Below are 25,256 nucleotides of genomic sequence, written 5' to 3' on the forward strand. Positions count from 1 at the left end.
CCTCTCTCAGACGAAGACACGCCCCCTCTCCGAAACCCCTGTCAGACCGCTCCCTTCCCTCCCCCCATGGCCCCCAAACAACCGCCGCGACTCCCTTTGGCCTTGGTCCCAACGCGGGCCTTCCCGTTTAGTGGCACCCACCGTATAGTAGGAGAGCAGCCCCGCGTTGTAGTCGAGCACGAACCAGCGGTACTGCCATCCTTTCATCACGTTGGTCCATTTACTCAGCGGGCCTTCCATGATGGACGCCATCTTGGGAGCCGGTAAGATGCCACTGGGAAGCGAACGAGGGGGCCTGGAGGGAGGCCTGGCGGGGCCAGCGAGGGAGAAGGCAAGAGGAGGAAGGCACGCATGCGCGCTGGGGGCCCCGTCAATGAAGCGACGCCTGAGTGAAGCAGCGCGAGACGGGGGAGGGGCTTATACGGCTGTCACGTCGGGCGAGAAAAAAAACAAGCAAACAACTGAGGGGCGGGGAGGGGGCGTGGCTTGGGCGCGCGCTTGTCAAACCGGGAAGAAGCCACTAGGGGGAGCGCGCGCCCATTCGGAGGCGTTAGGGAAATGCCTGGAAAGAGTAAAGAGAGGTGGCTGCATCTTTCAGGGAGCAAGCTTGTTTTCTGCTTCCCTGGAGACTAGGACGCGAAACAATGGCTTCAAACTACAAGAAAGGAGATTCCATCTGAACATGAGGAAGAACTTCCTGACTGTGAGAGCCGTTCAGCAGCGGAACTCTCTGCCCCGGAGTGTGGTGGAGGCTCCTTCTTTGGAAGCTTTTAAACAGAGGCTGGATGGCCATCTGTCGGGGGTGATTTGAATGCAATATTCCTGCTTCTTGGCAGGGGGTTGGACTGGATGGCCCATGAGGTCTCTTCCAACTCTTTGATTCTATTATTCTATCTGCCCTTGCGCTATGCTACTCTGCTGCTGAGTATGCATGCCCAGTGTGGAACACATCTCACCACGCTAAAACAGTGGATGTGGCTCTTAATGAGACATGCTGCATTATCACGGGGTGTCTGCAACTTACACCACTGGAGAAATTACACTGTTCAGCCGGTATTGCACCACCTGACATCCTCCAGGAAGTAGCAGCCAATAGTGAAAGGACCAAGTCAGTGACATCTCCAGCTCATCCCCTGTTTAGGTATCAGCCAACACGTCAACGACTTAAATCAAGAAATAGTTTTCTAAGATCTACAGAGACACTCGCTGGAACACCTCAGCAAGCAAGAGTCCAAAGGTGGCAGGCTCAAACCCAGAACCTCAATCAATGGCTTTATTTATTTATTTTTATTTATCGTGTCAGGAGCAACCAGATAGTTGTATTACATTTTTAACAAAACAAACAAACAGACAGACAAAACACAAAGTTTGCAAGCTTGGTAGTTGATTACTTACTTACTTAGGCGATCCCTCGTTGGACGAGTAAGATGGTCTTCCATCATGGGTTTCCTTGTGGGTCCGCATGTGGCTGTGGAGCCCTATTCTTGCTCTGCATCTTCTTCCGCAGTGAGGGCATTGGTTTCCAGGTGGAAGGCGGTCCCGGTCGGGGTTGGCTTGACGCGCCTTCCTCCTGGCACGTTTCTCTCTTTCACCCTCCACTCGTGCCTCCTCGAATTCTGCAGCACTGCTGGTCACAGCTGACCTCCAGCTGGAGCGCTCAGGGGCCAGGGCCTCCCAGTTCTCAGTGTCTATGCCAGAGCTTTTAAGGTTGGCTTTGAGCCCATCTTTAAATCTCTTTTCCTGTCCACCAACATTCCGTTTTCCGTTCTTGAGTTCGGAGTAGAGCAACTGCTTTGGGAGACGGTGGTCAGGCATCCGGACAATGTGGCCTGTCCAGCGGAGTTGATGTTGGAGGACCATCGCTTCAATGCTGGTGGTCTTTGCTTCCTCCAGCACGTTGACGTTTGTCCGCTTGTCTTCCCAGGAGATTTGCAGGATTTTCCGGAGGCAGCGCTGATGGAAACGTTCCAGGAGCTGCATGTGACGTCTGTAGACAGTCCACGTCTCACAGGCATATAGCAGGGTTGGGAGGACAATAGCTTTATAGACAAGCACCTTAGTATCCCTACGGATGTCCCGGTCCTCAAACACTCTCTGCTTCATTCGGGAAAATGCTGCACTTGCAGAGCTCAGGCAGTGTTGTATTTCGGCGTCGATGTTGACTTTGGTGGAGAGGTGGCTGCCAAGGTAGCGGAAATGGTCGACATTTTCTAATGTTACACCATTAAGCTGTATCTCTGGCATTGGAGAGGGGACGGCTGGTGACTGCTGGAACAGCACTTTGGTTTTCTCGATGTTCAGTGACAGGCCAAGCTTTGTGTATGCTTCTGCAAAGGTGTTGAGAGTGGCTTGTAGATCTTCTTCTGTATGCGCATAGACGACATTGTCATCAGCATACTGGAGTTCTATAACAGATGTTGTTGTGACCTTGGTTTTGGCTTTCAGTCTGCTGAGGTTAAATAGCTTGCCGTCTGTCCGATAGATGATTTCCACTCCGGTGGGAAGCTTCCCATCAACAAGGTGAAGTATCATGGCGATGAAGATGGAGAATAAAGTTGGGGCAATAACACATCCCTGTTTGACACCCGATTCCACTTTAAATGGGTCACTTTGGGAGCCATTGTTGTCCAAGACTGTTGCCATCATGTCATCGTGGAGGAGCCGCAGGATGTTCACAAATTTGCTTGGGCACCCGATTTTTTGGAGGATGGTCCAGAGAGCGCTGCGATTCACTGTGTCGAATGCCTTTGCAAGGTCGATGAATGCCATGTACAGAGGTTGGTTTTGTTCCCTGCATTTTTCTTGGAGCTGTCGTGCAGTGAAGATCATGTCCACAGTTCCTCTGGAGGGGCGGAAGCCGTTCTGGGATTCTGGGAGGGTGTCTTCTGAGAGGGGCAGAAGGCGGTTTGCAAGGATTCTTGCGAGGATTTTTCCAGCAGAGGTTAGAAGGGAGATACCTCGATAGTTTCCGCAGTCTGTTCTTTCCCCTTTTTTGAAGAGGGTGATGATGGTGGCATCCTTGAAGTCTGCTGGGATTTTCTCGGTCACCCACACTTTTCCTATGAGCTGGTGGAGTTGGTGTGTCAGCGCAGGTCCTCCCTCTTTAAAGATTTCAGCAGGGATCCCATCCGGTCCGCTGGCTTTGTTGTTCTTTTGTTGGCTGATGGCATTGCTGACTTCTTCCAAACTAGGCAGTGCTGCAAGCTCATCCCTGGTTTGTTGTTGCGGGATTTGTGAGAGGACCTCTTCGGCCACACTGGAGCTGCGGTTTAGGAGGCTTTGGTAGTGTTCTTTCCAACGTAGTGCAATTGACTTTTGGTCCTTCAGGAGTTTGGTTCCGTCTGATGAGCGTAGAGGCTGTATGCCATGGTTTCTTGGCCCATAGATGACCTTTGTGGCTTTGAAAAATCCTTGAGCATTATGGGTATCTGCCAGGTGTTGGATTTCTTCAGCCTTCTTTGTCCACCAGATGTTCTTGAGTTCTCTTGTCCTTCTTTGAACCTCAGTTTTTGCACTGGCGTAGATCTTTTTCTTAGCAGCACAGTTGATGTCTCTCTGCCATGCTTGGAAGGCTTTCCTTTTCTTGTCAATTAGCTGTTGGATCTCGATGTCATTTTCATCAAACCAGTCTTGATGTTTCTTGGCTTGGTATCCAATAGTTTCTTCGCAGGCTTGGATGATGGAGGTCTTCAGTTTGTTCCAATGTTCCTCAACATTTTCAGGGTGTACTGTGGGTAGATGGTCCTTGAGTGCTGTTTGGAGATGGGCTCGTCTGGAAGGCTCCTGAAGGGCTTGGGTGTTCATTTTGCGCCTTGTCTTCCTTCCTTGGAGTCTGCGCTTGGGAGCGATCTTGATAGCCATCGAGGATCGAATTAGCCTGTGGTCAGTCCAGCAGTCGTCAGCACCTGTCATGGCTCTTGTGAGGAGCACGTCACGGCGGTCTCTGGCGCGTGTGATTACATAGTCTAAGAGGTGCCAATGCTTTGACCGGGGGTGCTTCCATGATGTCTTGAACTTGTTTTTCTGGCGGAAGAGCGTGTTGGTGATGACAAGGTTGTGCTCCGCACATTTGGTGAGAAGCAGGATGCCATTTGAGTTGCTGTTTCCAACCCCGTCTTTTCCGATGGTCCCTGGCCACAGGTCGAAGTCTCGCCCGACTCTTGCATTGAAGTCCCCCAGGAGGATGATTTTGTCCTCCTTAGGTATCCCCGATAGGACGGTGTCCAGCTGACAGTAGAATTTCTCCTTGATGTCTTCGTCAGCATCTAGTGTTGGTGCATAGGCACTTATGATGGTTGCCCGTTGGTTTTTGGCAAGATCGATTCGGAGGGTTGAGAGACGTTTGTTGATGCCAGTGGGTGCTTCGGTCAGATGTTTCACCAGATCATTCCTGATAGCAAAGCCAACTCCGTGCAGTCTTTGGTCTTCTTCGGGCAGTCCCTTCCAGAAGAAGGTGTAGCCTCCTTTTTCTTCCTTCAGCTGTCCCTCTCCTGCTCTCCGGGTCTCCTGAAGGGCTGCTATGTCGATGTTGAAGCGTCCCAGCTCCCTTGCAATGATGGCAGTTCTGCGTTCGGGGCGTTCACTGCCACTGTTGTCCATCAGAGTCCGTACGTTCCACGTACCGAAGTTCATTTTCCTTTTTTGGCCGCAGGGTGGTGACCCCACTGGACGCGGCAGTCCAGTCAGGGATAAGTGAGACAGACTATGTTTAGGGCACCTTTTCTAGCCCCCTCCCCGTGTGGGGTGAGCAGAGTGGGTCCTCAAAAGGGCTGCTCAGTCGCGGATACAGCTACCGAACTACTCAACTGCCTCGGACCTTGAGGTAGAACGACTGAGTCCGTACCCACCGCCCATGTGCCAGTCTGTGACTAGGGGCTTCCAGATTTCACAGTCTGCCCCCGTCGCCACTCGCTGATCGCCATGGGGCTTTGGTTGGTTTGTTTTTTTTCTTGGAAGACGCCTGTGCGTGGGTTTTTTTAATGTGTGGAGGTCAGTGCACAACTGATCAACACACAGACTTCACAGAGTGAGGTTCCACTGGTGATGTAGTTTAACACAATGACCGTGGCTTCTCAGTCTGTTGCAGCCTTCTTCCGCCTTCGCAGCCGTTGTAACATGTACCATGTTATCCTCCGCCTGCTCCGCCGTTGAGGTCTTTGGGTCTTCGGACTGTGCTTGGTCTGGAACCTCCCCCGCGGCCACTCCTGGGAGTGCACGACTCCAGTTGTTGTGCCTACAGGTTCATCGGAACGCGCAAGCCCCCTCACCACGACAAGGTGACAGTCCATCGAGGGGGGGTAGTTGATTAAATGTCCTTTGACCAGTATCTGGCCACTTGGAGTGCCTCTGGTGTTGCCGCACTGGTGATGTAGTTTAACACAATGACCGTGGCTTCTCAGTCTGTTGCAGCCTTCTTCCGCCTTCGCAGCCGTTGTAACATGTACCATGTTATCCTCCGCCTGCTCCGCCGTTGAGGTCTTTGGGTCTTCGGACTGTGCTTGGTCTGGAACCTCCCCCGCGGCCACTCCTGGGAGTGCACGACTCCAGTTGTTGTGCCTACAGGTTCATCGGAACGCGCAAGCCCCCTCACCACGACAAGGTGACAGTCCATCGAGGGGGGGTAGTTGATTAAATGTCCTTTGACCAGTATCTGGCCACTTGGAGTGCCTCTGGTGTTGCCGCAAGGAGGTCCTTCATTGTGCATGTAGCAGGGCTCAGGTTGCATTGCAGCAGGTGGTTAGTGGTTTGCTCTTCTCCACACTCGCATATCGTGGATTCCACTTTGTAGCCCCATTTCTTAAGGTTGGCTCTGGATCTCGTGGTGCCAGAGCGCATTCTGTCAGCGCCTTCCAAGTCGCCCAGTTTTCTGTGTGCCCAGGGGGGAGTTTCTCATTTGGTATCACTAAATTTGGCTCACCCTCGTACATGAAGTTATCAGTAAACTTGTTATCTTTGAAAGATGTCTGCTTGCCTCATTGTTTGCTGAAAGCATCAAACAAAAACAAAATATCTACATGCCGAGAGTTTATACCAAATAAACTCTGTTACTCTGATTAGGTCGTGATCCTAACAGTTCATGACCTATACTCCGATGGTCAGTAATCCTAACAGGTCATCATCCATTATCCCCAATAGTTTCCAGGAGAGTGGCATGGGTGGGGGAAATAACAGGAAAACAGGGCAAAATGGTTTTACTCCTTCAACCTACCCTCCACCCCATAAAATGGACTACCCTTCTCTGTCTAGCACCCCCTTTTGGCCTTTGTCCAGATAATGGAACAGTACCGCCTTCTCTAACCAAGAGTGCCTCACTAAACAGCAACTCCATGGTTTCATAGCATCGAGCCATAGCAGTTAAAGTGGTGTCAAACTGGATTCATTCTACAGTGTGTGTCCTTAGAAGTCTCTTTCATGGGTCAGACAAAAGTCTGAGTTAACAACATTAAAGCATATTTACACAGTTGGGGTCATGGGATGGAATGGAATATGATGGAGAAAGACCAAATTATGACCCTTGCCTTAAATCTTCAAAGGACTGTATAATGCCATACAGATCTTTACAATGGTCAAGTACTGTTGATAAGTGAAAGCAATGTATCTGATAACCAAAAGTCATTTTCCCAAGTTCAGACCTCTTTATGAGAAATGTCCTTTTGTTACAGGACATTTGCATCAGATGTAAAGGGATATTGCTAGCATGGAATGGCATATACAGTAGACACTCCATTAACCAGCACCCAAGGGGATTGATAGATGCTGAATAAGTATAATTTCTGGTTGCTTGAGAGTTACTCTTAAAATTAGGCCTAACTAATATTATACCCCATACTATCCCATACCATAAATTCTGTATTTTTATATTAATATTGTTAAAATACAGCAATTAAGAGCAAATAGAGGCAAACTTAACCTAGTGTAACACAGTTTTATGTACTGTATCATAAAAATAGCTTTGTGAATAATGTAGTATCAGCAGTTTTGGCCATTGATTGACCATTTTGGTTATCTGAGGAGTCTACTGTATTACATGGAAGGATGAGCAAAAAATGCACCTCTGAAGTGATGTTATTGGCCCCTCTAATATTGCTCCCAGACTATATTTTGAGAAAGAGTACAGTTCTATAACTCGTTGCTTTTCCGCAAACGTGGAAAGGTGACAGCAGCAACAAGTTTTGGGTTTTAGAGTACTGTAGATTTCTGGAAAAGAAAAACTCAGTTCTTTTTAGAGACTCAACTGTGTCATATACAGTATATATGAAGATGTATATACATACATATACATCTTCATGGCCATTTAAATTTGTGTTTGCTCCATCCTTTAGCTTTTAACCAAGGCTCTGCTCCTATGGAGTGTTCATGAAAAGCCTTTTAATGTTCTGCTCAAGTCACTTGGGTTTGTGTTCTCATTGGAGAGGAAATAAGAGAGGTCAAAATGTGGCTCTTAATGCTGTGTTTTAATTTTTAACAGACTATTGCCAACTGCTTTTTTAAAACTTAAAATGATATCCAGTCAGGAAAACATAAGAATGGATTAAATGGCTGAGATGAACATGGTGTGTTTAATTCCAGAAACAAGGTGAGTTATCTAAATGAATTCAGTTCCACTGAATTTGATTGTATTTGAGGCTCCACTCCAGATACAGTATTGCAGAAAGCATGTGCTTTAAAGTGAGTAAAGAGGAAATGGTGAAAGTGTTAAGCATCATCAAATTCAACCACTTCTCTAATCACTGTCTCTATTTCATGACTGGTCTCTCCTGTTTAAGATGTAATTTCATCATAATGTGAAATACTTCTGCCCTCAGTTGTTCAGTAATTTATTAGACTACTAAAAACACTCCGTTAAAGAGATCCGTTGGTTCTAGTTATTCAAGTTTGTTGATTAACAGCAGTTGCATGCAGAAGTTAGTGCTGATACAAAATGACAGATTGCAGTGGTATTTAGGATATGCTTGAAGACTGCTGGAGTACAGAGTATATGACCCCTTTTAAGGTCAATTGAATATGCTAGTTTTAACCCACAAAGTGCTCAGTTTTGTAAGTATATTGTAGGGAAGGGGTGTCTCAAAGTGATAATAAAATACTCAAGCTTTTGATTGTTGTTAAAATACTTACAATGAACAAAAGGCTGCATCTACAATGTAGAAATAATGTAGTTTGACACCATTTTAACTGCATTGGCCATTGGGATATAGGATCATGGGAGCTGAAGTTTTGGTGGTTTTTAGCCTTCTCTGCCAAAGAGCTGGTGCCTCACTACAACTACCAATGCAATTTCTCCATGCAAGGATACACATTTGTTTTACTTCCTACATGGGCAGTTTTACATTTTTAAGTCTCCCAACCACACAGTTATTCTTATTGACTAGATTTAAAAAGCTATGACATTGTTCTCACACTCCCAACTATTCCAGCTCAATTTTATTATTCTAATTCTCGTGGGAATTCCATTCAGTACCTTACTTATCAGTGTAAACAAGGGTAAAATGAAATTCTTTTACGTCATTATCTTGTTTTCTTCAGAAATGACCTAAATATGTATGCATTGTACCACAGTAATTAAAAATAGAGGACAATGGATTGATCAAATGTTTTCTTAGCTGTCAGAGTAGAAAGATTTTCCATTTCCCCTGCTTCGGCCTGCCATGGTAACCAAACCTGATTCTAAAAGGTTTTCTAGTTGCTATACTGGAGATGGTTGAACTGCCTGGTTAGGCTGGATATTACTGGATATAACTCAGGGCCCTTTCACACAGCCCTATAGCCCAGAATATCAAGGCAAATAATCCACAATATCTGTTTTGAACCGCTTTATCTGAGTCCACACTGTCATATAATCCAGTTCAATGTGGGTTTTATACAGCTGTGTGAAAGGGGCCTCTGTATGTTCCTATAGATTTACTGCATAAAAGTACAGGACCATGGAGCAAAAGGGGATGTCACACTCAGAAATGGAACAATTGTGAATAGGCAATGGAAAGTTGTTACTTATTTTAATTTTAAGTCATATTTCATAATTTTTATAGATTTAAACATTTTAAAATTAGGACATTTTAACCTGAATTTTTAACAATGCAGTTACATTTAAAAAATATTTCCGATTGCAGAACACTAGCTAGATTTCCAAAGAATAGGAAGCCGATATGCTTTATGAGTTTGAATTCATCTGAATTAGATCACAGTATGCTGTTTTCTAAAACCCTTTGAGACATTCCAGGTAATGTCTATGCTCTTTCAGTTGCGTGTTTCCTTTTGGTTGGTCCCCGTAGCATAATTATTCAAAGATACTAGCCAATGGGAAGACTCAGTTTGCTTGCTTATCAGTGTGATGGCTGTAGTGGCATTGGGTTAAGAAAAATATTAAGAGATTTCAAAAATTATTGGAGTTGCTGCAAAATTTAGAAATCTCTCTGAAATATTACTATGATATCAATCATCAAGTTGATTTGCTTAGGGACCCTTTTGATGGGGCTTGTATCTCAAAAACTAGCTCAAAATACTGAAAACTCTTCTGGAAAAGCAAAGCAGCCACATTCTGTAATAAAAGAGTATTTTAGGGAAGAATTTGATGATGAGGGTAAGTGGCATTTTGTCTTTTTTTTCCTAGAAAGAAAATATTGACCTATCACAGTCTTTTTTTATTTGTATAGTCTTCATTCTTATAACCCATTTTTGTTTAATGTTCTAGTGAAGTGCAATAAAAATGAATTGATAAGTGGTTACAAAATATCTCCTGTATCTTCTGATTTACATGTGGAGAATATTAAAGAATGATAAGTAATGGCAATATGAGAGAAAATTTTAAGAAGATTTTAAGAAGATTTTAAGAAGATTTCTGAGAGTAGGAGAGGAAATTGAGAGAAAAACTGGTTGAACAAAAGGAAGCAGCATTTTATATTGGTATATCTAGGGACCGTGGAAATGGTGTATCTAGGTTTGATATTATTATCTATTTAAATATGATCAGATAGCCAACATTGGGTTGCAAAGCAGATTTGAATAAACATTTCCAATATTTCTCTTTAACATACCATTTTATATAAAATGTTGTTTGTGTTCTTTATGTTAATAAAAAGGCTTTAATTGTCCTAGGTTCAACATATTTATTTAATGTTAACTGTTTATCATTCCTATGCTTACTGCAGCTTTATTTATAATATTTTAGCATATGGAGATAAAGCCAAATACATAAGTAACATTTTACTTCATTTTTGCTTTGTTTTATTAATATTGGAGATTTGTTTCCTAGGAATGAAAAGACAAAATAAAAGAGGGAAGATTATATGTCTTTCCTCTCTTCCTCCATTCTCTTCTTTGTATCCCACGGGGAAACAGATTGCTTGAACCATTCCCACCCCTTATGATTTGCCCTTTCTAGGAGTTTATTTTGACTAAATTGTCTTCATCCTGAGTTACCCTTGAGTATGCTGAAACTTACTTATAACATCACTGATTGGAGATTCAATTGAATCAGTTTTCTTTTGCTTGCATTTGCTTTCATTTGGTGATTTAAACAGGACATACTGTACACCAAGCAGTTAATCAACATGATACAACATGCACTGGTGATCTCTTGGGACCATGAGCAGTTATGTCAATGGGATTAAATATAAGCTGTTGTGATACCTAAGCATTTCTGAGTAAAATGATGGAGTTTATTTTTAATCCATAGGGTTGTTTTTAATCAAATTTAATTCAAGCTTTAGCAATTGTACCTTTAAAAATGTGCTGTCATAGCTTTACACAGATGAGAATAAGAAAGATGCAGATTATGTGTATGGCTGCTCTATTGTAATTATGTTTTTGTCAGTTAATTAAATAAGAAATATCTATCAAATCCTTGCTTCTCATGAAGGTGTCAAATGGTGTCACTGAGAATGCATACACACATTTTAGCCATGCCTTAACATAATGTGGATTTTGTTACTGCCTTTTAAATAACAGTGTATTTTTCTCTTTTCAGATGAATGGCAAAAGCGGTGGGTTCAGTCTAAACACAGATCAGATTATGGTAAATTTCGCATAGGAGCAGGAAGGTTTTATGGAGATAGAGAAAAAGATATAGGTAAAGTAATGCATGTACAGCCTCAAAATATATGAGAATTGGAACATCTTTAGATTATTCTTTCATGCCTTGCTGTACAATATTCTTAGAGGTCATCTAGTACCTTATAGCATTGCCTGGGGTGACAATCTCTGCAACACAAAGAAGATTTTGGTATCGTAAAGAAGCCCTTATGCCACATTCCATATGACTTTTCCAACTTGAGGAATTAAAAAAAATGCAATGTGATGCTAGAGAGTCCTATTCAAAAACCAGTCGAAATCTTCAAAATTTGGGGGGGGGGGGGAGGTTGTCCTTACCACATTTCTTTTATATAAGCTTTTTAGCTTTGAAGCAAAAATTATATGTGTGTGTGAGAGAGAGATTTAAACTCATAGTAAAGTTATTTTTGTACTTCTACACAATCTTAGAATTGTTGTCGTTGTTGTTATTTTTTCATTATATCCTGTCAAGATTGCTTACAAAATTAAGTGCTATTAAAAGCACTTACAAAAATGTAAGTAAGAACATGCAAAATTGTTGCTAAACTGCAATTAAACATTACATAAAATAAAACTATTTAAAACAATTGTAAAATGACTGAAATAAATAAAAACTAGTTTTGAAAAACCCTTGCAAGTCATTTATGAAAAATCTCTTTGTTCTCATTAGTGAAAGAAATTATAAGAAATTGTTTATAATAACCTATATAACACTAAGTTGTCCTCACAATTTCAGTGGTGAAACCAGGCACAAAGAAATATTATGTGATTGCATAAAGAGTAGAATAAAGCTTTTAAACAGTATCTTTATTTGATTATTTAACTATAATTATCTTTATAGGCCTGCAGACAACTCAGGATACAAAGTGGTATGCAGTATCAGCAAGGTTTCGACCCTTTAGTAATGAAGGCCAGACCCTTGTGGTTCAGTATACAGTAAAATATGATCAACAAGTTGATTGTGGTGGTGCTTATATTAAACTATTTCATGAAGACTTGAAACAAGAGATTTTGAATGAAGATTCACAGTACTATATTATGTTTGGTAAGTTTTCTTAAATGCCTCATCATCGGTATTAGTATCTATTTTATACAATTATTTTGCACAAAATAGAGAAAATTGGGATTAGTGGTGTGATAATTTTCTCTCCTGTATTACTTAGGACTACAATATATATAACAGTAACAATCACTATGTACTGTCTATATGCAAAACATGTAAGAGACCGCATAACATTTTGTTTTCACCCAGTAGCAAAGCAGGTTAAAGTACTGAGCTGCCGAACTTGCTGACTGAAAAGGGTGGTGGTTCAAATCCGAGAAGCAGGGTGAGCTCCCGCTGTTAGCCCCAGCTTCTGCCAAACTAGCAGATCAAAAATATGCATATGTGAGTAGATCAATAGGTACCACTTCGGCAGGAAGCTAACGGCGCTCCATGCAGTCATGCCAGCCACATGACCTTGGAGGTGTCTATAGACAACACTGGCTCTTTGGCTTAAAAATGGAGATGAACACCACCACCACCACCCCCCACCCCCCCAGAGTTGGACACGACCGAACTTAATTCAGTGGAAACCTTTACCTTTACTACAGTCTGCAAATGTGGCATGAAGTCAATAGCCCTCCCGTTTATTCAGAAGCATGCTGGCTATGAATGTGGAGATTCTCTTTAGCTATCATAACTCATAGCTATCAACAGACAAGAGAATGCCAATCAGTTATTTCCATACTTGTTACCATTTTAAAATCCTTTATCACATCTTAGTCTTTATTATAATACTTCCCCAAAGTCATCGTCTTTTGCTATTTAGAGTGCTCCAAAATTGTAGTCATTCTTTTCTATATTTTCCCCAGTCCATTAACTCTTTGAGAAGGGGATGGACTGAATGGCATACTATAACTGCTTGCAACTGACTAGGTGGGGTCACATCAAGCAATACAAGAAAAGTTCAAATAAAGCCACATCATGTAAACATTAACATAATGCTAATATTAACATTTAGTATACAGTATTGTGATTTAATGTCTGCTGCTAAACTTCATTGCATATGCAGTCATACTCTCTTGCCTTATGTGCTGCTGAATGCATAGGTAGCATTGGTAGTAAGGAGGGTTGCTTTTTACAGCTTTGGCTGGCAGCCAGTAATTACTCTGGCTGATGAGGATGCATCCTACCACAGCCATCCACATTCTCATGCCATTCAAGTTTAAACAACTGTAACAGTTGTTTGGAAAGAATTCAGAAGCTTCCATTACTACAGAAGAAACAAACAGGCCATTGACTTTGCTTGATGGCTGTTTGAGCAAGATGGTCAGTATGTTTCTGTATTTGGTTCAGCATGTGCTACAAACTCACAAGTATTTTTGCTCTGCATGCCCTAAAGATTGTATTTTCTGCTTTCATGCTCTAGCCAGCTTCTGAGTTCCTGATACAGTTTTCTTGGCTACTAATTAGTCATGGGCCCGGTAATCGTTTCAGCAGTTCAATTCTTGTTTTTGTACCATTTGTTTCATTCTGATGGCCCAAAACAGTACACCCCCCTCCGATATAAAAATATCAGTGAAACGAAAAGAAAATGAGAATGTTAACCGTTCGGTTGCCTGATTTGTTGTGCTCGGCTGCAAGCCCTGGCACTTTGGGCGTGCACGCCACTCACGCACTCTTTCCAAGCAGTGTGTGTGTATGGCTTGCAGACCCAACGCACCTACGCCTGCCAGAGCCTGCAGTTGAGTGCCTCTTACTCTGCTCTTGACACTTGACTGCAGGCACTGTCAGGTGCAGGTGCTTTGGGCCGCAAAGCTACACACACACACACACACACACTTTCCAAGGAGAGTGCATGTGTGGCTTGCAGGCCCAAAGGACCTGTGCCTGCTAGGGCCTGCAGCCAAGCAGTGAGTAAGAGGCATTCAGCACTCGGTTGCAGGCCCTGGCAGGCACAGGCATCTTGGGCCTGCAAGCCACACACACTCTCTCCTTGGAAAGAGAGTGAGTATGTGGCATGCAGGCTCAGAAAATACCCACGCTTGCCAGTGCCTTTCTGGACCTGCACAGTCGCAGAGCACAGCCACCAGCAAATGCAATGGAGGGCAAGCCCCGGCAAACAGCCAGCGAACACAGCACATTCCAGCACCACGCCAAGGATCCCACCATAAGTCCACTCCTAGCTTCGATGAAGAGACCTCAGCAGTGGCACAAGATAGGTTTCCCAATTGAAGGGGAAAACAGCAGGGAGAAGTGGCAACAGAGCTAGCTAGTTCCACCCTAAAACTGAGGGGAACAGGAGCATGGGAAGCCTACCCATTGATACCAATGGGACAAAAATATTCGTTTTTTCAGACCTGGGACAAAAAACCCCTTTCAGAAAGGCATCCGTTTTTGAGAGAGGCACTCAAAAACTAAAACAGGGCCTTACAAATGAAACAAACAGAAACGGATAGTGATTCTATACAAATGCACAAGACTACCACTAATATCTAGGTGGATGACTGCTAGGAACAGAACCTCTTCAGTAGTGATACTCATCCTGTAGATTTTCAAGAGCTCAAATTGTCAATGCTAGTTCTTCAGCTAAGTATAACCTATATGTTTATATAAGTGTTTTGACTGAATGTTTTAAGGATGATATGTGTTTTGGTGGTATTCACTTTCAGTATTTTCTTATACTGGATGTTAAACTATTTTTACATGTATACTAGGTTATCTACTATATACGTATGTCAATAGGGCCACTGCCTCCCTGCTTTCATCCTTTCATCCTTTCTTTCTTTCTTTCCTCCCCTCCCCTCATACTTTGCCCCTTTACTTTCTCTTCTTTCTTTCCTTCCTTCCTTTTTCTTTCTTCCCCCTCTCTCCATCCCTTTCTTCTCCATTCCTTTGCTTCCTTCTTTCTTTACTTCTTTTCCTTTTTCTCCCTTATCCAGCTGAGAGGGCCAACCTCATCATGTCTCCATAGCAACATGGCTTTCTTTCTGGCTCTTTCCTTCCTTCATCTCCACCTGTCATACATGTCACCATTCTTTCCCAATGACATCACAGATGGCCACTTTATCTAGCAACAGCCAATCCAGAGACATCACATCCTTCACCTAACAACAGCCTTTGTAGTAAAGACATACTTATACACACACACATGCGCGCACACGTACACACATATTAATATGTATTTTCCTAATCAGCAAGCTACCCCAAACTATATTATGTGGTTTCTGAACTTTTTATTTTGTGGAGCATTTAGAAACCTCAATTGGTGGGGGGTGGGGGGGGGTGGGATATTATAAGCATTTAAAACAAAATGTGGATTAAGGGTGATTAAATTTATTCAACCTATAATGAAACTGTGTGAGTTGTATTTGTGCAGGTGCAACTCTAACCAACATGATTTGGATCATTATGATATTATTGTTTTGTTGTAGGCCCAGATATATGTGGAGAACACAAAAAGATTGTACAGGTTATATTCAACTATAAAGATGACTACTACTTCATTAAAAAAAACATCACATGTGAGGTATAATCACTGGACTCTTGTTTTCTGAGAAATATATTTGTATCTTAAGTTTAGTTATTTTAGTCCTTTTCTTCATGTATTCCTGTAATTATGTTTTCCACAAAGTATCACTGTTATATAAAAATATGAATCCAACAATGGCGTATAAATATACAGTAATTTAATACGTCTCAACTAACTCTCTGGAACATGAAAGTCATGATTTAAAATTTTGATGGCATGGTTAAATTTTGGTATGACAATGTTAATGGACATGTTGAATTTCAAAATCGTTGTACAGTATTACAAAGGTTATTTTATGAGTCCGATACAAATATTAGCAGAGATTATTTCCCAAGATAACATTAGCTACTTCTTCACTGGAAACTTTTTTTGAGGAAAGGATGGGTTAAAAGTTGGAAATTGTTTTACAATTATTTTTTATACACCCAACATGACAACTGGGAGATTAAATCATGAGAAATGCTTTTCAAGGAGAACAAAGAACTTACCTGGTTTGCATATGAAAGATAATTCTTGGAATTACTTGTGGAGCAATTCACTATGATTGGGTTCATCCCATGGGCCATCCCAACTACCTATTTTTTTTCTTCGTTAGTTCTATTAGGACTTCCTCCTTTTCCAACAGTTTTTATTCTCCTGTCCTGTCCTGCCATGCATAGTTATAACTCTTCTGAAGTTTATTAAAGAGCATTAAGAGATTTAAGATAGAATGGAGATGATATTGAACAATACAATGAATTGCCAATTTGAATAATTGAATAAGTCTCTCTGATGACTGAGGGACAAGAGAAAGCCAAAAACATTAGTCACTCAAATGACTGCTGCCCAGCATGTTTCTGAAGTTGGGAGAAAAAAATTAATTCAAGATATTTATGGTTTCTAGTAAAATGAAGCTGAGGAAATAAAATCTCTAGCAAGATCAAAAACTGATAATCAAGAAGGATATAATGTAAATGGCTTATTAAATAAAGAAGTGGCAGGAAACAAAAATACACAAAATGGACGCAATTTACAATATATCCATGGAGAAAAATACCTTAAGTGCAGTGACGTATCCAGAGACCGTAATGGCTATCCATCAGAGTTCTAAAGCCTTCCAGGCAGCGAAAAGTGCTGCTATGGATATGAAATTATCACAGAACTATTTTGGCTCCCATCTTGAACCAAAAGGTTCAAAACAATGGGCGGGGTTATGAGGAAATGCTTTACAAATTAGTCAAAGTAATTAGAACACAGTTCCATAATGAGGGCAAGCCTGGTTTCAGTCACAGCACTACTAATAGATTCTTGCTGTGCTGGAACAGGGAAGCAACAGACTTATATGCCTGGTCAACATATGATTCCCCAATTAATGCAATACTTACAGGTCAATGTTTGTCAATGCAAATAATTTAAATGATTAATATATTAATTAGCAATTCCAAGTAGACTTACCTATGAGGGATTTACCAATGAATTTGAAAGGAAGTATGATGACTAGGTCTTCTATAGTAGCTTCTTGTGAGTCAAATTCGATAGCAAATGCAATTTCTGATATTCAGAGGTAGTAAATAAGGAAAGACTTTAATTATTTTCAGGCAATGAAGATCAATTACATGCAAATAACATGAGTTATAATACAGTGAATAACCAATCTGAATTAAATAGAATGAATTAATCAAAACATGATTAATTATAATGACAGTGAATTGTACAAGGAATATTTACTTACCAATTAATTTATGAGCAATAGGAAAGTATCCATAAGATTATCTAATTGAAAAGGAGTTTTCAGAAGAGCTGTATAACTCTTCTGAAGTGGACCAGGACATGGCATGAAATACTGACAGACTATTTCAAAACTGTTACTTACAAAAGTTTATCTAAAAGATACATTATGGTTACAGGCTCACAATCACATAGGAAGGAAAAGGAGGCTAGGGCAACATCTTTTCTTTGGAAGCAAGCTACTGAGGGAGTTGATTCTGGTTCCAGATATGTATTAAGAAGTCATGACAAATGAATGGGTGTCATCTTTGAATACAAAGAGACTTTTTAGCTTCCTGTCATAAATTACATATGTTAGAGTGGAAGGAAATGGGAGTTTTCGAAAGTTCCACTTGTTGATTATTTAGGTCCCTTCTATACTACCATATAAATTCCAGATTATCTGTTTCGAACTGGATTATATGGTAGTGTAGTGATAATGTGGATTATCAGATTTGATAATCTGGATTATCTACTTTGTTAATGTGGATTACATGGTAGTGTAGAAAGGGCCTTAATCTTCTGGATTTAAGATCTTCAGTAGAAGCCCCAGTATCTTCTAAGGCTGCAGTATTATTGACTGAATATAAAATGGACTCTCAAAGTTAGTGGCTGGAATTAGTGGTGGGTGCTAGTCACAATTCAACAGCATTTGCATCACATAATATAAATGCTATTGCTGTGGGAAGGAGATCTTTGTGGTTATGCTACTGGGAGGCGAATCAGACATTTTGAAGTAATTTGGCCAAGATCAGACAGGGTGTGATTTCTTTAAGGTCCCTATAAGTAAATTGGAGATTAAGAAGTAAATAATTTTCATCCACTTTAGCTTTAATCATATACATATTGAAGTATAAATTTCATTGAACTCAATGCAGTTTAATTTGCATAAACAGACTCGGCCTTTATAATGAGAAAACAATGCCTACCATCTTTGGGCCAGGAGTGGGAGGCCTCTGTCCTTTCAGATGATGAGGAGCTACTATCTTATACCTCATCATTGAAGGGTGGTTCAAACCATTGAAGGGTGGTTCAAACACTTGGAGGGCCTGAGGTTCTTTAGCCATGGTTTGGGCTTTGGTTGACTGATACACACTCTGAATGAAGAGCCCTTCTATTAACATACCACCAAGCCAGCAAGAAACATCTGTTCTATCCTAATTTACACACTGTCAACTTTCCGATCTTTCAGGGTGTTCACTAAGTGGTGGGGTAAAATCAGCCAATAAGTAACTCACCTTTCTATTTAGTTTACATGAAATGTGACAGGTAAATCTGACCATATCAAATACCTGCAAATAATGCTATATTGACATATAATACTCTTTATTCTTTTTCCTTTTTGAGACTGATGACTTTACCCATCTGTACACTCTAATAGTACGTCCAGATTTAACATATGAAGTGAAGATTGACAATTATGTGGCTGAGTCTGGCAACTTAGAAGATGACTGGGATTTTCTGCCTCCAAAGAAGATAGTAGATCCTTATATGCCAAAACCCGATTACTGGGATGAAAGGGAAACTATCGAGGATCCCATGGACAAGAAACCAGATGTAAAGTTCCAGTTTGAATATCATGGCTTCACACTGTATACGTTAAAACTGCATGCCCTGCCAGTCATACCTTGTCCATAGATGTGCCCTTGTTAACTACATTGAAGCTGCATGTGTAGTTTTTGAATTAGGTGTAATTCAAATTAATAATTTATAACAAAAAATAAGAAAATATAGGGTTTTTTACACAAATAAGAACTACATATAAGGAAAACTGTTACACACATAAACATTTGATTTATTCTACGAAATGTTACCTTTCTATAAGGGGGAAAGATGACTTCCTGTCTCACTAGTGATACATAAAAGTTAATCTGTGATTAAATGTCACACTGATTGTACTTAAGCTGATTACATTAATCTATCATTTATCAATACCTCAAATTTCAATATATCCTCATTTTGAATTAACAGAACAGATAAAAACATTCGTCTTAAAAAATAAATCAAGAACTTAACCTTAATCAGCAGTCAATTACTCCAGTACTCCAGACTGGTGTTACCGAAGTCCATATGGCCAGCCGCCAAGCCATCTCAGAAGCTGATGGGTCTGCACTGTGTGGCACTGAATCAGCCCAGCATCTGAATGGCATCACACAGCCCAGCTATTCCAGAACCAGCTTGGTGCCACTGGACAGCCACCCATACTTTCCCCATCAGTCTGCCCTTTGTGGCGACCACCAGTCACTCAGCATCTGTAGTGATGACAGCCAAAGCAATGAAGGGAATCACTCTCTCCTTTCTCCTCTGTTTTTCAATTGCCTCCTCACTCCAGCTAGCATCACTGCAGGCACTGAGCAAAACCACCAGCAGTTTTGACAATAGTGAATACCTGTTGTTACTCCTACTACACTGTGTAATGCTATTGTATACTTTGCTATATGCATGTTTAGCGAGGGGGTGGGTGTATAGCATAAAACAGGGGTCCCCAAACCAACACCTGCAGGTCAAATCTGGCTCACAAAGTCTTTTTCCTGTCCTGCCCTGGCTGCTACCACCACATGTGCACACCCAATGCATGGCGCACACACCTGCGCACAATTAAAGTGTGCCCCCCCCCCCCCCCAACAGTCTGAGGGACCATGAACCGGCCCTCCACTTAAAAAGGTTGGGGACCCTTAGCTTAAAACATCCACAAAGTCCTTTCCTGGATGTCCCTCAAGCATACCAGGATTGTTACAGACCTGTTTTGTAAACCAGCTGATGTTCCTTTATTTTTGAACTAGAATTCCTGCCACCCCACTCATATAAAACAACATCTTATATTGTTTGACACTCAGGAATCAACCTACATCCAACAATGACACTATCATCAAAGAATCTAGGACTTACCCTATTTTATAGAGGCTATGCATATTTCATAACTGAGCTAGAATATAGCTGAATATCAGCTATATTCAGAATCTCTGTGCTACAAAAAAGAGGCAGTAAAAATGATGACAGTAGTGTGCCTTTTATGGTTGATTCTACCCACCATCTCCCAATTACCAGTTGGCAGTTCAAAGAAGCTATCCTTGTTAGCTACTTCACCATGCCTTTTCATAGCTATTAATAAGCATCCTATTGTTGCTTTTATATCAGCCACCTACTCTAAAAAAAGCTGCTGGTGAGAGATGCAATAAAAATGTGAATTAGAAATCCCAGATTGTATGGCTGTCCTCCCAAAATTGCATCACTTGTGTGTATTTGTACAAAGCAAATTTAGAAGCAGAAGCACAGGTTTATCTATCATATTAAACAAAATTTGACTTGCAAATCTACTAATGTTGTGTGACAGAATGTCAGCCTCAAAGATACTACATGCAATATACGAGGAAAAAAACACTGTCAATCTCTACAAGATTACATTAAAAAAAATAACAATAATCGATTACTATGTCAAAGCTCCAATGCTTTTCATTTTGAATTTTTTTAAGTTACTGAAGTGCAAGAGTTGGCTATAGAATGCGGATTACACATCATTTTTTCCATTTTCTCTTTGCTTTCTCCTAAGTGACATACACACACACACATATGGACTTTTCTCTTTTGCAACTCCATATACTCATTAGGGAATTTAACTATTTGTAGCTGACCTGTCTACTGGTGTTTACTTATAAACTTTCTCTTAACATTAATATTTGATAATTTTGGTTTTTTAAATTAAAAAACAGAAATTTGGGGGGGGGGGTTCATTTTAAAAACTATTTCTTGTCATATGTATTGAAATATATTTAGCCACCCTTCAGAGTTGCCAGCAATAGAACAATTAAGATAAAATTATTAATCAACCACCAATAGAGTTAAAAAATTAACATTTGTCTAATTGTCTCATTTGCCAAAGTACATGTTATACTTAATAGTCTTTATTTCTCCTCATGATAAATATTTTTTCAGGATTGGGATCAGCCAGAAAGAATTCCTGATCCAGGTGTGGAAAAACCAGATGACTGGGATGAAGAGATGGATGGGGAATGGGCACCACCATTGATTCCAAACCCTGAGTACAGAGTAAGAGATATATATGTTTACATCAGGGTTGAAAAGTTCATCTTATGGGCTAAGTGAGCCTCTAGCTGTGTTCTGTGGTCTTCCAAGTATTATTTACAGTATTTCTATACCGCTTTTCTCACCCCTAGCCGAGGGGCCACCACTGAGAAGACCCTGTCTCTCATCCCCACCAATCGTGATACCAAAACGTGCTTGCTTTTTTTTCTCTGTAAGCACAATTCAATTTCCTCTATTTTGAGCTTGCCAGCCACCATGAAAATATGATCTACAACACACTGAAATAATTTTGTCTTCCTTGAAATAATCTAAGTACAATCCAGTGATTTAGGATTTTTTGTAGTTCTCTTTTGGTTCTGTGATTGGGGTACCTCTACACTGTAGAAATAATACAGTTTACCGACATATTACATGTCATGACTTAATCTATGGAATCATGAGAGTTGTAGTTTTACAAGGTCTTTAGCCTCCTCTGCCAAAGAGTGCCTCACCAAACTACAACTCCCAAGGTACCATGGTATCAAATTGTGGCAATTAAAGTGATGCATCCTAGGAAGATTCTGCATTTAATTGTAAATTGATAATTACATCATAATCAAATGATAGAAATATGTTCCATTTTTGTCAGGTTTTAATTAAAAGGTTTATGTTAACTACTACCTTAATTAAACGGGTTTTGAAAAGCCCTATTCAAATTTGTTTCAAATATGCTTTTTTTTAGGGCATTTGGAAACCACGTATTATTAAGAACCCTAATTACAATGGCATATGGGTCCAACCAGAAGTTGACAACCCAGATTACAAACCAGATCCTGATCTTTGCAAATATTTTAATATTAGTGTCATTGGCTTAGAGATTTTACAGGTATGTATATTAAACAATTCAAAAAACACACTTATTCTGCCGCAGCTTTGGTGGGAATGCATGTAAGTCAACTTTATGTGTAAATTGAGGAGAGATTTTGGGGCCAAAATTATGGATTTTTATATGACCTATGGATAAGTAAATGGTCAATCTGCAGGGAAGAAAGTGCCAGTGCCACTTCTGAGGGCCTGCCCCACCAACAAATCATGGTGGGACAAGCGACCTTATGGTGACCCATGTATTTCATGTGGTTTCATTGAGTAATGAATACTCAGAGTGGTTTGCCAGTTCTTTCTTCTGAAATATAACCTGCAGCATCTTGTATTCGTTGGCAGTCTCCTGTCCAAGTATTAACAAAGGCTGAGCTTAGCTTCCAAGATCAAATAGGATCTGATACTCTTAAGGTATTTAGACCCTAGCAAACATTAAATACAAATTTGAGAACAAAGCAGATGGATAGAAGTGTACTTTTAGAAACACTCCAAAAAGTATAGCATTTGATTGCAGCTACATTACTCTGTTTCAATTATTCTAAGATGCACTTTTTCTTAAATATAAAACAGCGTTTCTTAGAATTGTAGGTGCCTTTTTATATATATAAATAAAACATTTCTTCTATTAATGGTACTGAAATTAGTGTGCATCTTACAACTGATAAGTCTTAGAATCAATTAAATATGGTAATTAATGGCATCAGCTTTGTAATGGTATACTGTGCTTTATTACATTTCAACTCTAAAAGATTTTCAGCTAAGATACTGTACCATCTTTGATGATGTCAAAATCAGTTATAGTTGCAAATTTAGTTGGACTGCGTTAAGTAATTTCCTTTCCTAATTTCAACAGGGGAAGTCCGGTACAATTTTTGATAATTTTCTTATCACAAATGATGAACAATATGCTGAAGATGCTGGGAATGAAATGTGGGGTGCCACATATGTAAGTAACCACATTGATTTTACTAAAGTATAATTAACTGATTAAGTCGGAATCTAATTATTACATTCATCCTTTGTTCTCATAGATGCCAAATTTTCGAATAAAAACAACACTAACTAATTCTAATATATTTACTGTTACTACTGTAGAAAGAATGAGCTAAAATACTGTAAAGTGATATTTTTACAAAACATTATTTGGACAGCTATAAAAAATTCCCAACTAGCATAAGGAATATATTATATTCTTTCAGACAGAGCCAGAAATAATAGGAATAAAATGCATATGTAATACTTCACTCAAATAGCATGCCATACCTGATAAATGTATCATGGCAGTTCTCCCGTAACTTCAGAATTGCTGTCAATATGTAGTGAGGATGAGATGGTGAGAAGGATTTTTTAATTAAAATGTTCACTTTGAAAATATACATTGCTCTATGGTGGCAAATTTTGCATGTAATGACAGAATTTGATGAGCAATTGTTATAAGTTTGAGTCTATTAATTCCATATAATTTGTTCTAATAAACAGGAGAGAGAATGGAAGAGAAGAGAAAGACAAGATGTTGTGTATAACAAAATTAATGAAAAACAGGAACCAAAGGGAAAGGAGGCCAAGAAAGGAAAGAATGGAAAAGTACTCAACGTTAAAGATGAACTGTAAACAACCAAAACATAATTACTTTCACACAGTATGTTAATGACTTGTTCTTTGATTTCAACTTCCAGATACTTTGCTGATTTTTTATACCTTATTACAGGAGCTCTGAAAGGAAATGATAAAAAAATCTTGGTGAACATATTTTATGAGTAGATGAGTAGTAATGACAGGAGAGTCTGAGAGTGCACCTACACTGTAGAATTAATGCAGTTTGACACCACTTTAACTACCGTGGCTCAATGCTATGGAATCATGGGACTTGTGATTTGGCAAAGCATCAGCACTATTTGACAGAGAAGGCTAAAGACTTCAGTATCCATGATTCCATAGCACTGAGCCATGGCAATTAAAGTGGTGTCAGACTGCACTAATTCCATAGTGTAGATGCACCTGGGTGTTTCACGAAGTATATCCTCCTACATTTAAAGGGTTTAAGCTAAAGCGAAGGCAATGAGGACTGTCCCTTTGGATTAGAATCACAGGGTAGAAATATAAGTATAGGTAGCATGAGGATAAATTTATCTTTAGGAATTGTAGCTGGATAGAGTACTCCGGTTTAAATTAGTGAATTAAGTCATCCAGATGTTGTGCTGCAACTGTCAGCATTTCTCAGTACTAAAGTATATATTGTAGCTGATGAGAATTATAATCTAACGTTTAGTAGGCCACACTTTGCCCATCCAGTTTATAAAGATTCAATATATCCACCTATCACTTCTAAACATCAAGTATCTTTGGGAGAAACTTGAGATAGGATTAAAATTATGTTGATATACCAACCACTTTGCTATCTAACATTCTCCTTGGCTGAGCTGAAGGACAGGCCTGCTTGTAGGAGATACACATTACAGTTATGTGAGGTGTAAACAGTTAAATAAAATTTAACAAACATGTATAATTACTTATGTAGTCCTATTACATTCCTTTTCTTATCTGACAAAAATTTTTTGAAGTATTTTCCTTTCAATTTGTTTTAAAAGAATGAATTTCTCTTAATAAATTCATATATTTTTATTTACTTTCTGCATTGTAACAGTGCCTCTCCTTTTTAATATTTCCACTTGCCTCTACTATGATTCTCCCTGAAACCCTTTATTATCTAACACTATTAATGATCTTCCTTTAACATCATGATACTGGATAATATGGGACTGCAACTTCCAGTGTACCTTATCATTTTCACACTGACTGGCTTCTGGGAACTGATGTTCAGTAGAATCTGGTGATCCAAATTTGGGGATCACTGCTGTGAATAGAAGTCCCCTGCAAATCCAAATTTGAAATCTGTAAAAGATTAAAGCAGCTTACTCAAGATCCAAAGTTGATTCTTGTTTGGCTGATGCAGGACTTGGAGGCTCTGTGCTGCAGATTCAAATGTTTGTTTTTGGTTGAGCCTCCTAGCAATTAACCTATGAAGTTCCACAAGACTCAGTGTTCTCC

The 25,256-nt window shown here is 40.1% G+C and overlaps 2 protein-coding genes across 5 annotated transcripts in view; one reads left to right on the top strand and one right to left on the bottom strand.

The window, feature by feature from the left end:
• Window positions 1–252, bottom strand: part of OSBPL9 (oxysterol binding protein like 9) — a 70,986-nt gene extending 70,734 nt beyond the window's left edge. For all 3 annotated transcript variants that reach the window (XM_060773494.2, XM_060773493.2, XM_067467885.1), the window contains exon 1: window positions 142–252. In XM_060773494.2, coding sequence (XP_060629477.1) covers window positions 142–252 — 111 coding nt within the window. The remainder of the gene's footprint in view (window positions 1–141) is intronic.
• On the top strand, window positions 180–24,834 carry LOC132773917 (calreticulin-like). Of its 2 annotated transcripts, none has more exons than XM_060773497.2 (9): window positions 180–263; window positions 10,964–11,065; window positions 11,888–12,091; window positions 15,463–15,557; window positions 18,654–18,863; window positions 21,240–21,353; window positions 22,072–22,215; window positions 23,062–23,154; window positions 23,688–24,834. In XM_060773497.2, exons 1-9 carry the CDS (start codon window positions 239–241, stop codon window positions 23,817–23,819), a joined length of 1,119 nt encoding a protein of 372 aa, XP_060629480.2. In that variant the 5' UTR covers window positions 180–238; the 3' UTR covers window positions 23,820–24,834. The 2 variants fall into 2 exon arrangements, with proteins under 2 accessions (XP_060629480.2, XP_060629481.2); XM_060773498.2 differs by having other exon boundaries at window positions 10,964–11,011.
• Window positions 24,835–25,256: the final 422 nt, after the last annotated feature.

Source organism: Anolis sagrei, chromosome 4 (genome assembly GCF_037176765.1).
Source record: "Anolis sagrei isolate rAnoSag1 chromosome 4, rAnoSag1.mat, whole genome shotgun sequence".
Classification (NCBI taxonomy): Eukaryota; Metazoa; Chordata; class Lepidosauria; order Squamata; family Dactyloidae; genus Anolis; species Anolis sagrei.

Excerpts from the sequence above, each read along its gene's own strand:
- LOC132773917 (XM_060773497.2), top strand. The coding sequence starts at position 239 with ATGATGGACGCCATCTTGGGAGCCG. Across the intron at positions 11,066-11,887 it reads AGATAGAGAAAAAGATATAG|GCCTGCAGACAACTCAGGAT; the intron begins GTAAAGTAATGC and ends TTATCTTTATAG. Across the intron at positions 15,558-18,653 it reads AAAAAAACATCACATGTGAG|ACTGATGACTTTACCCATCT; the intron begins GTATAATCACTG and ends TTCCTTTTTGAG.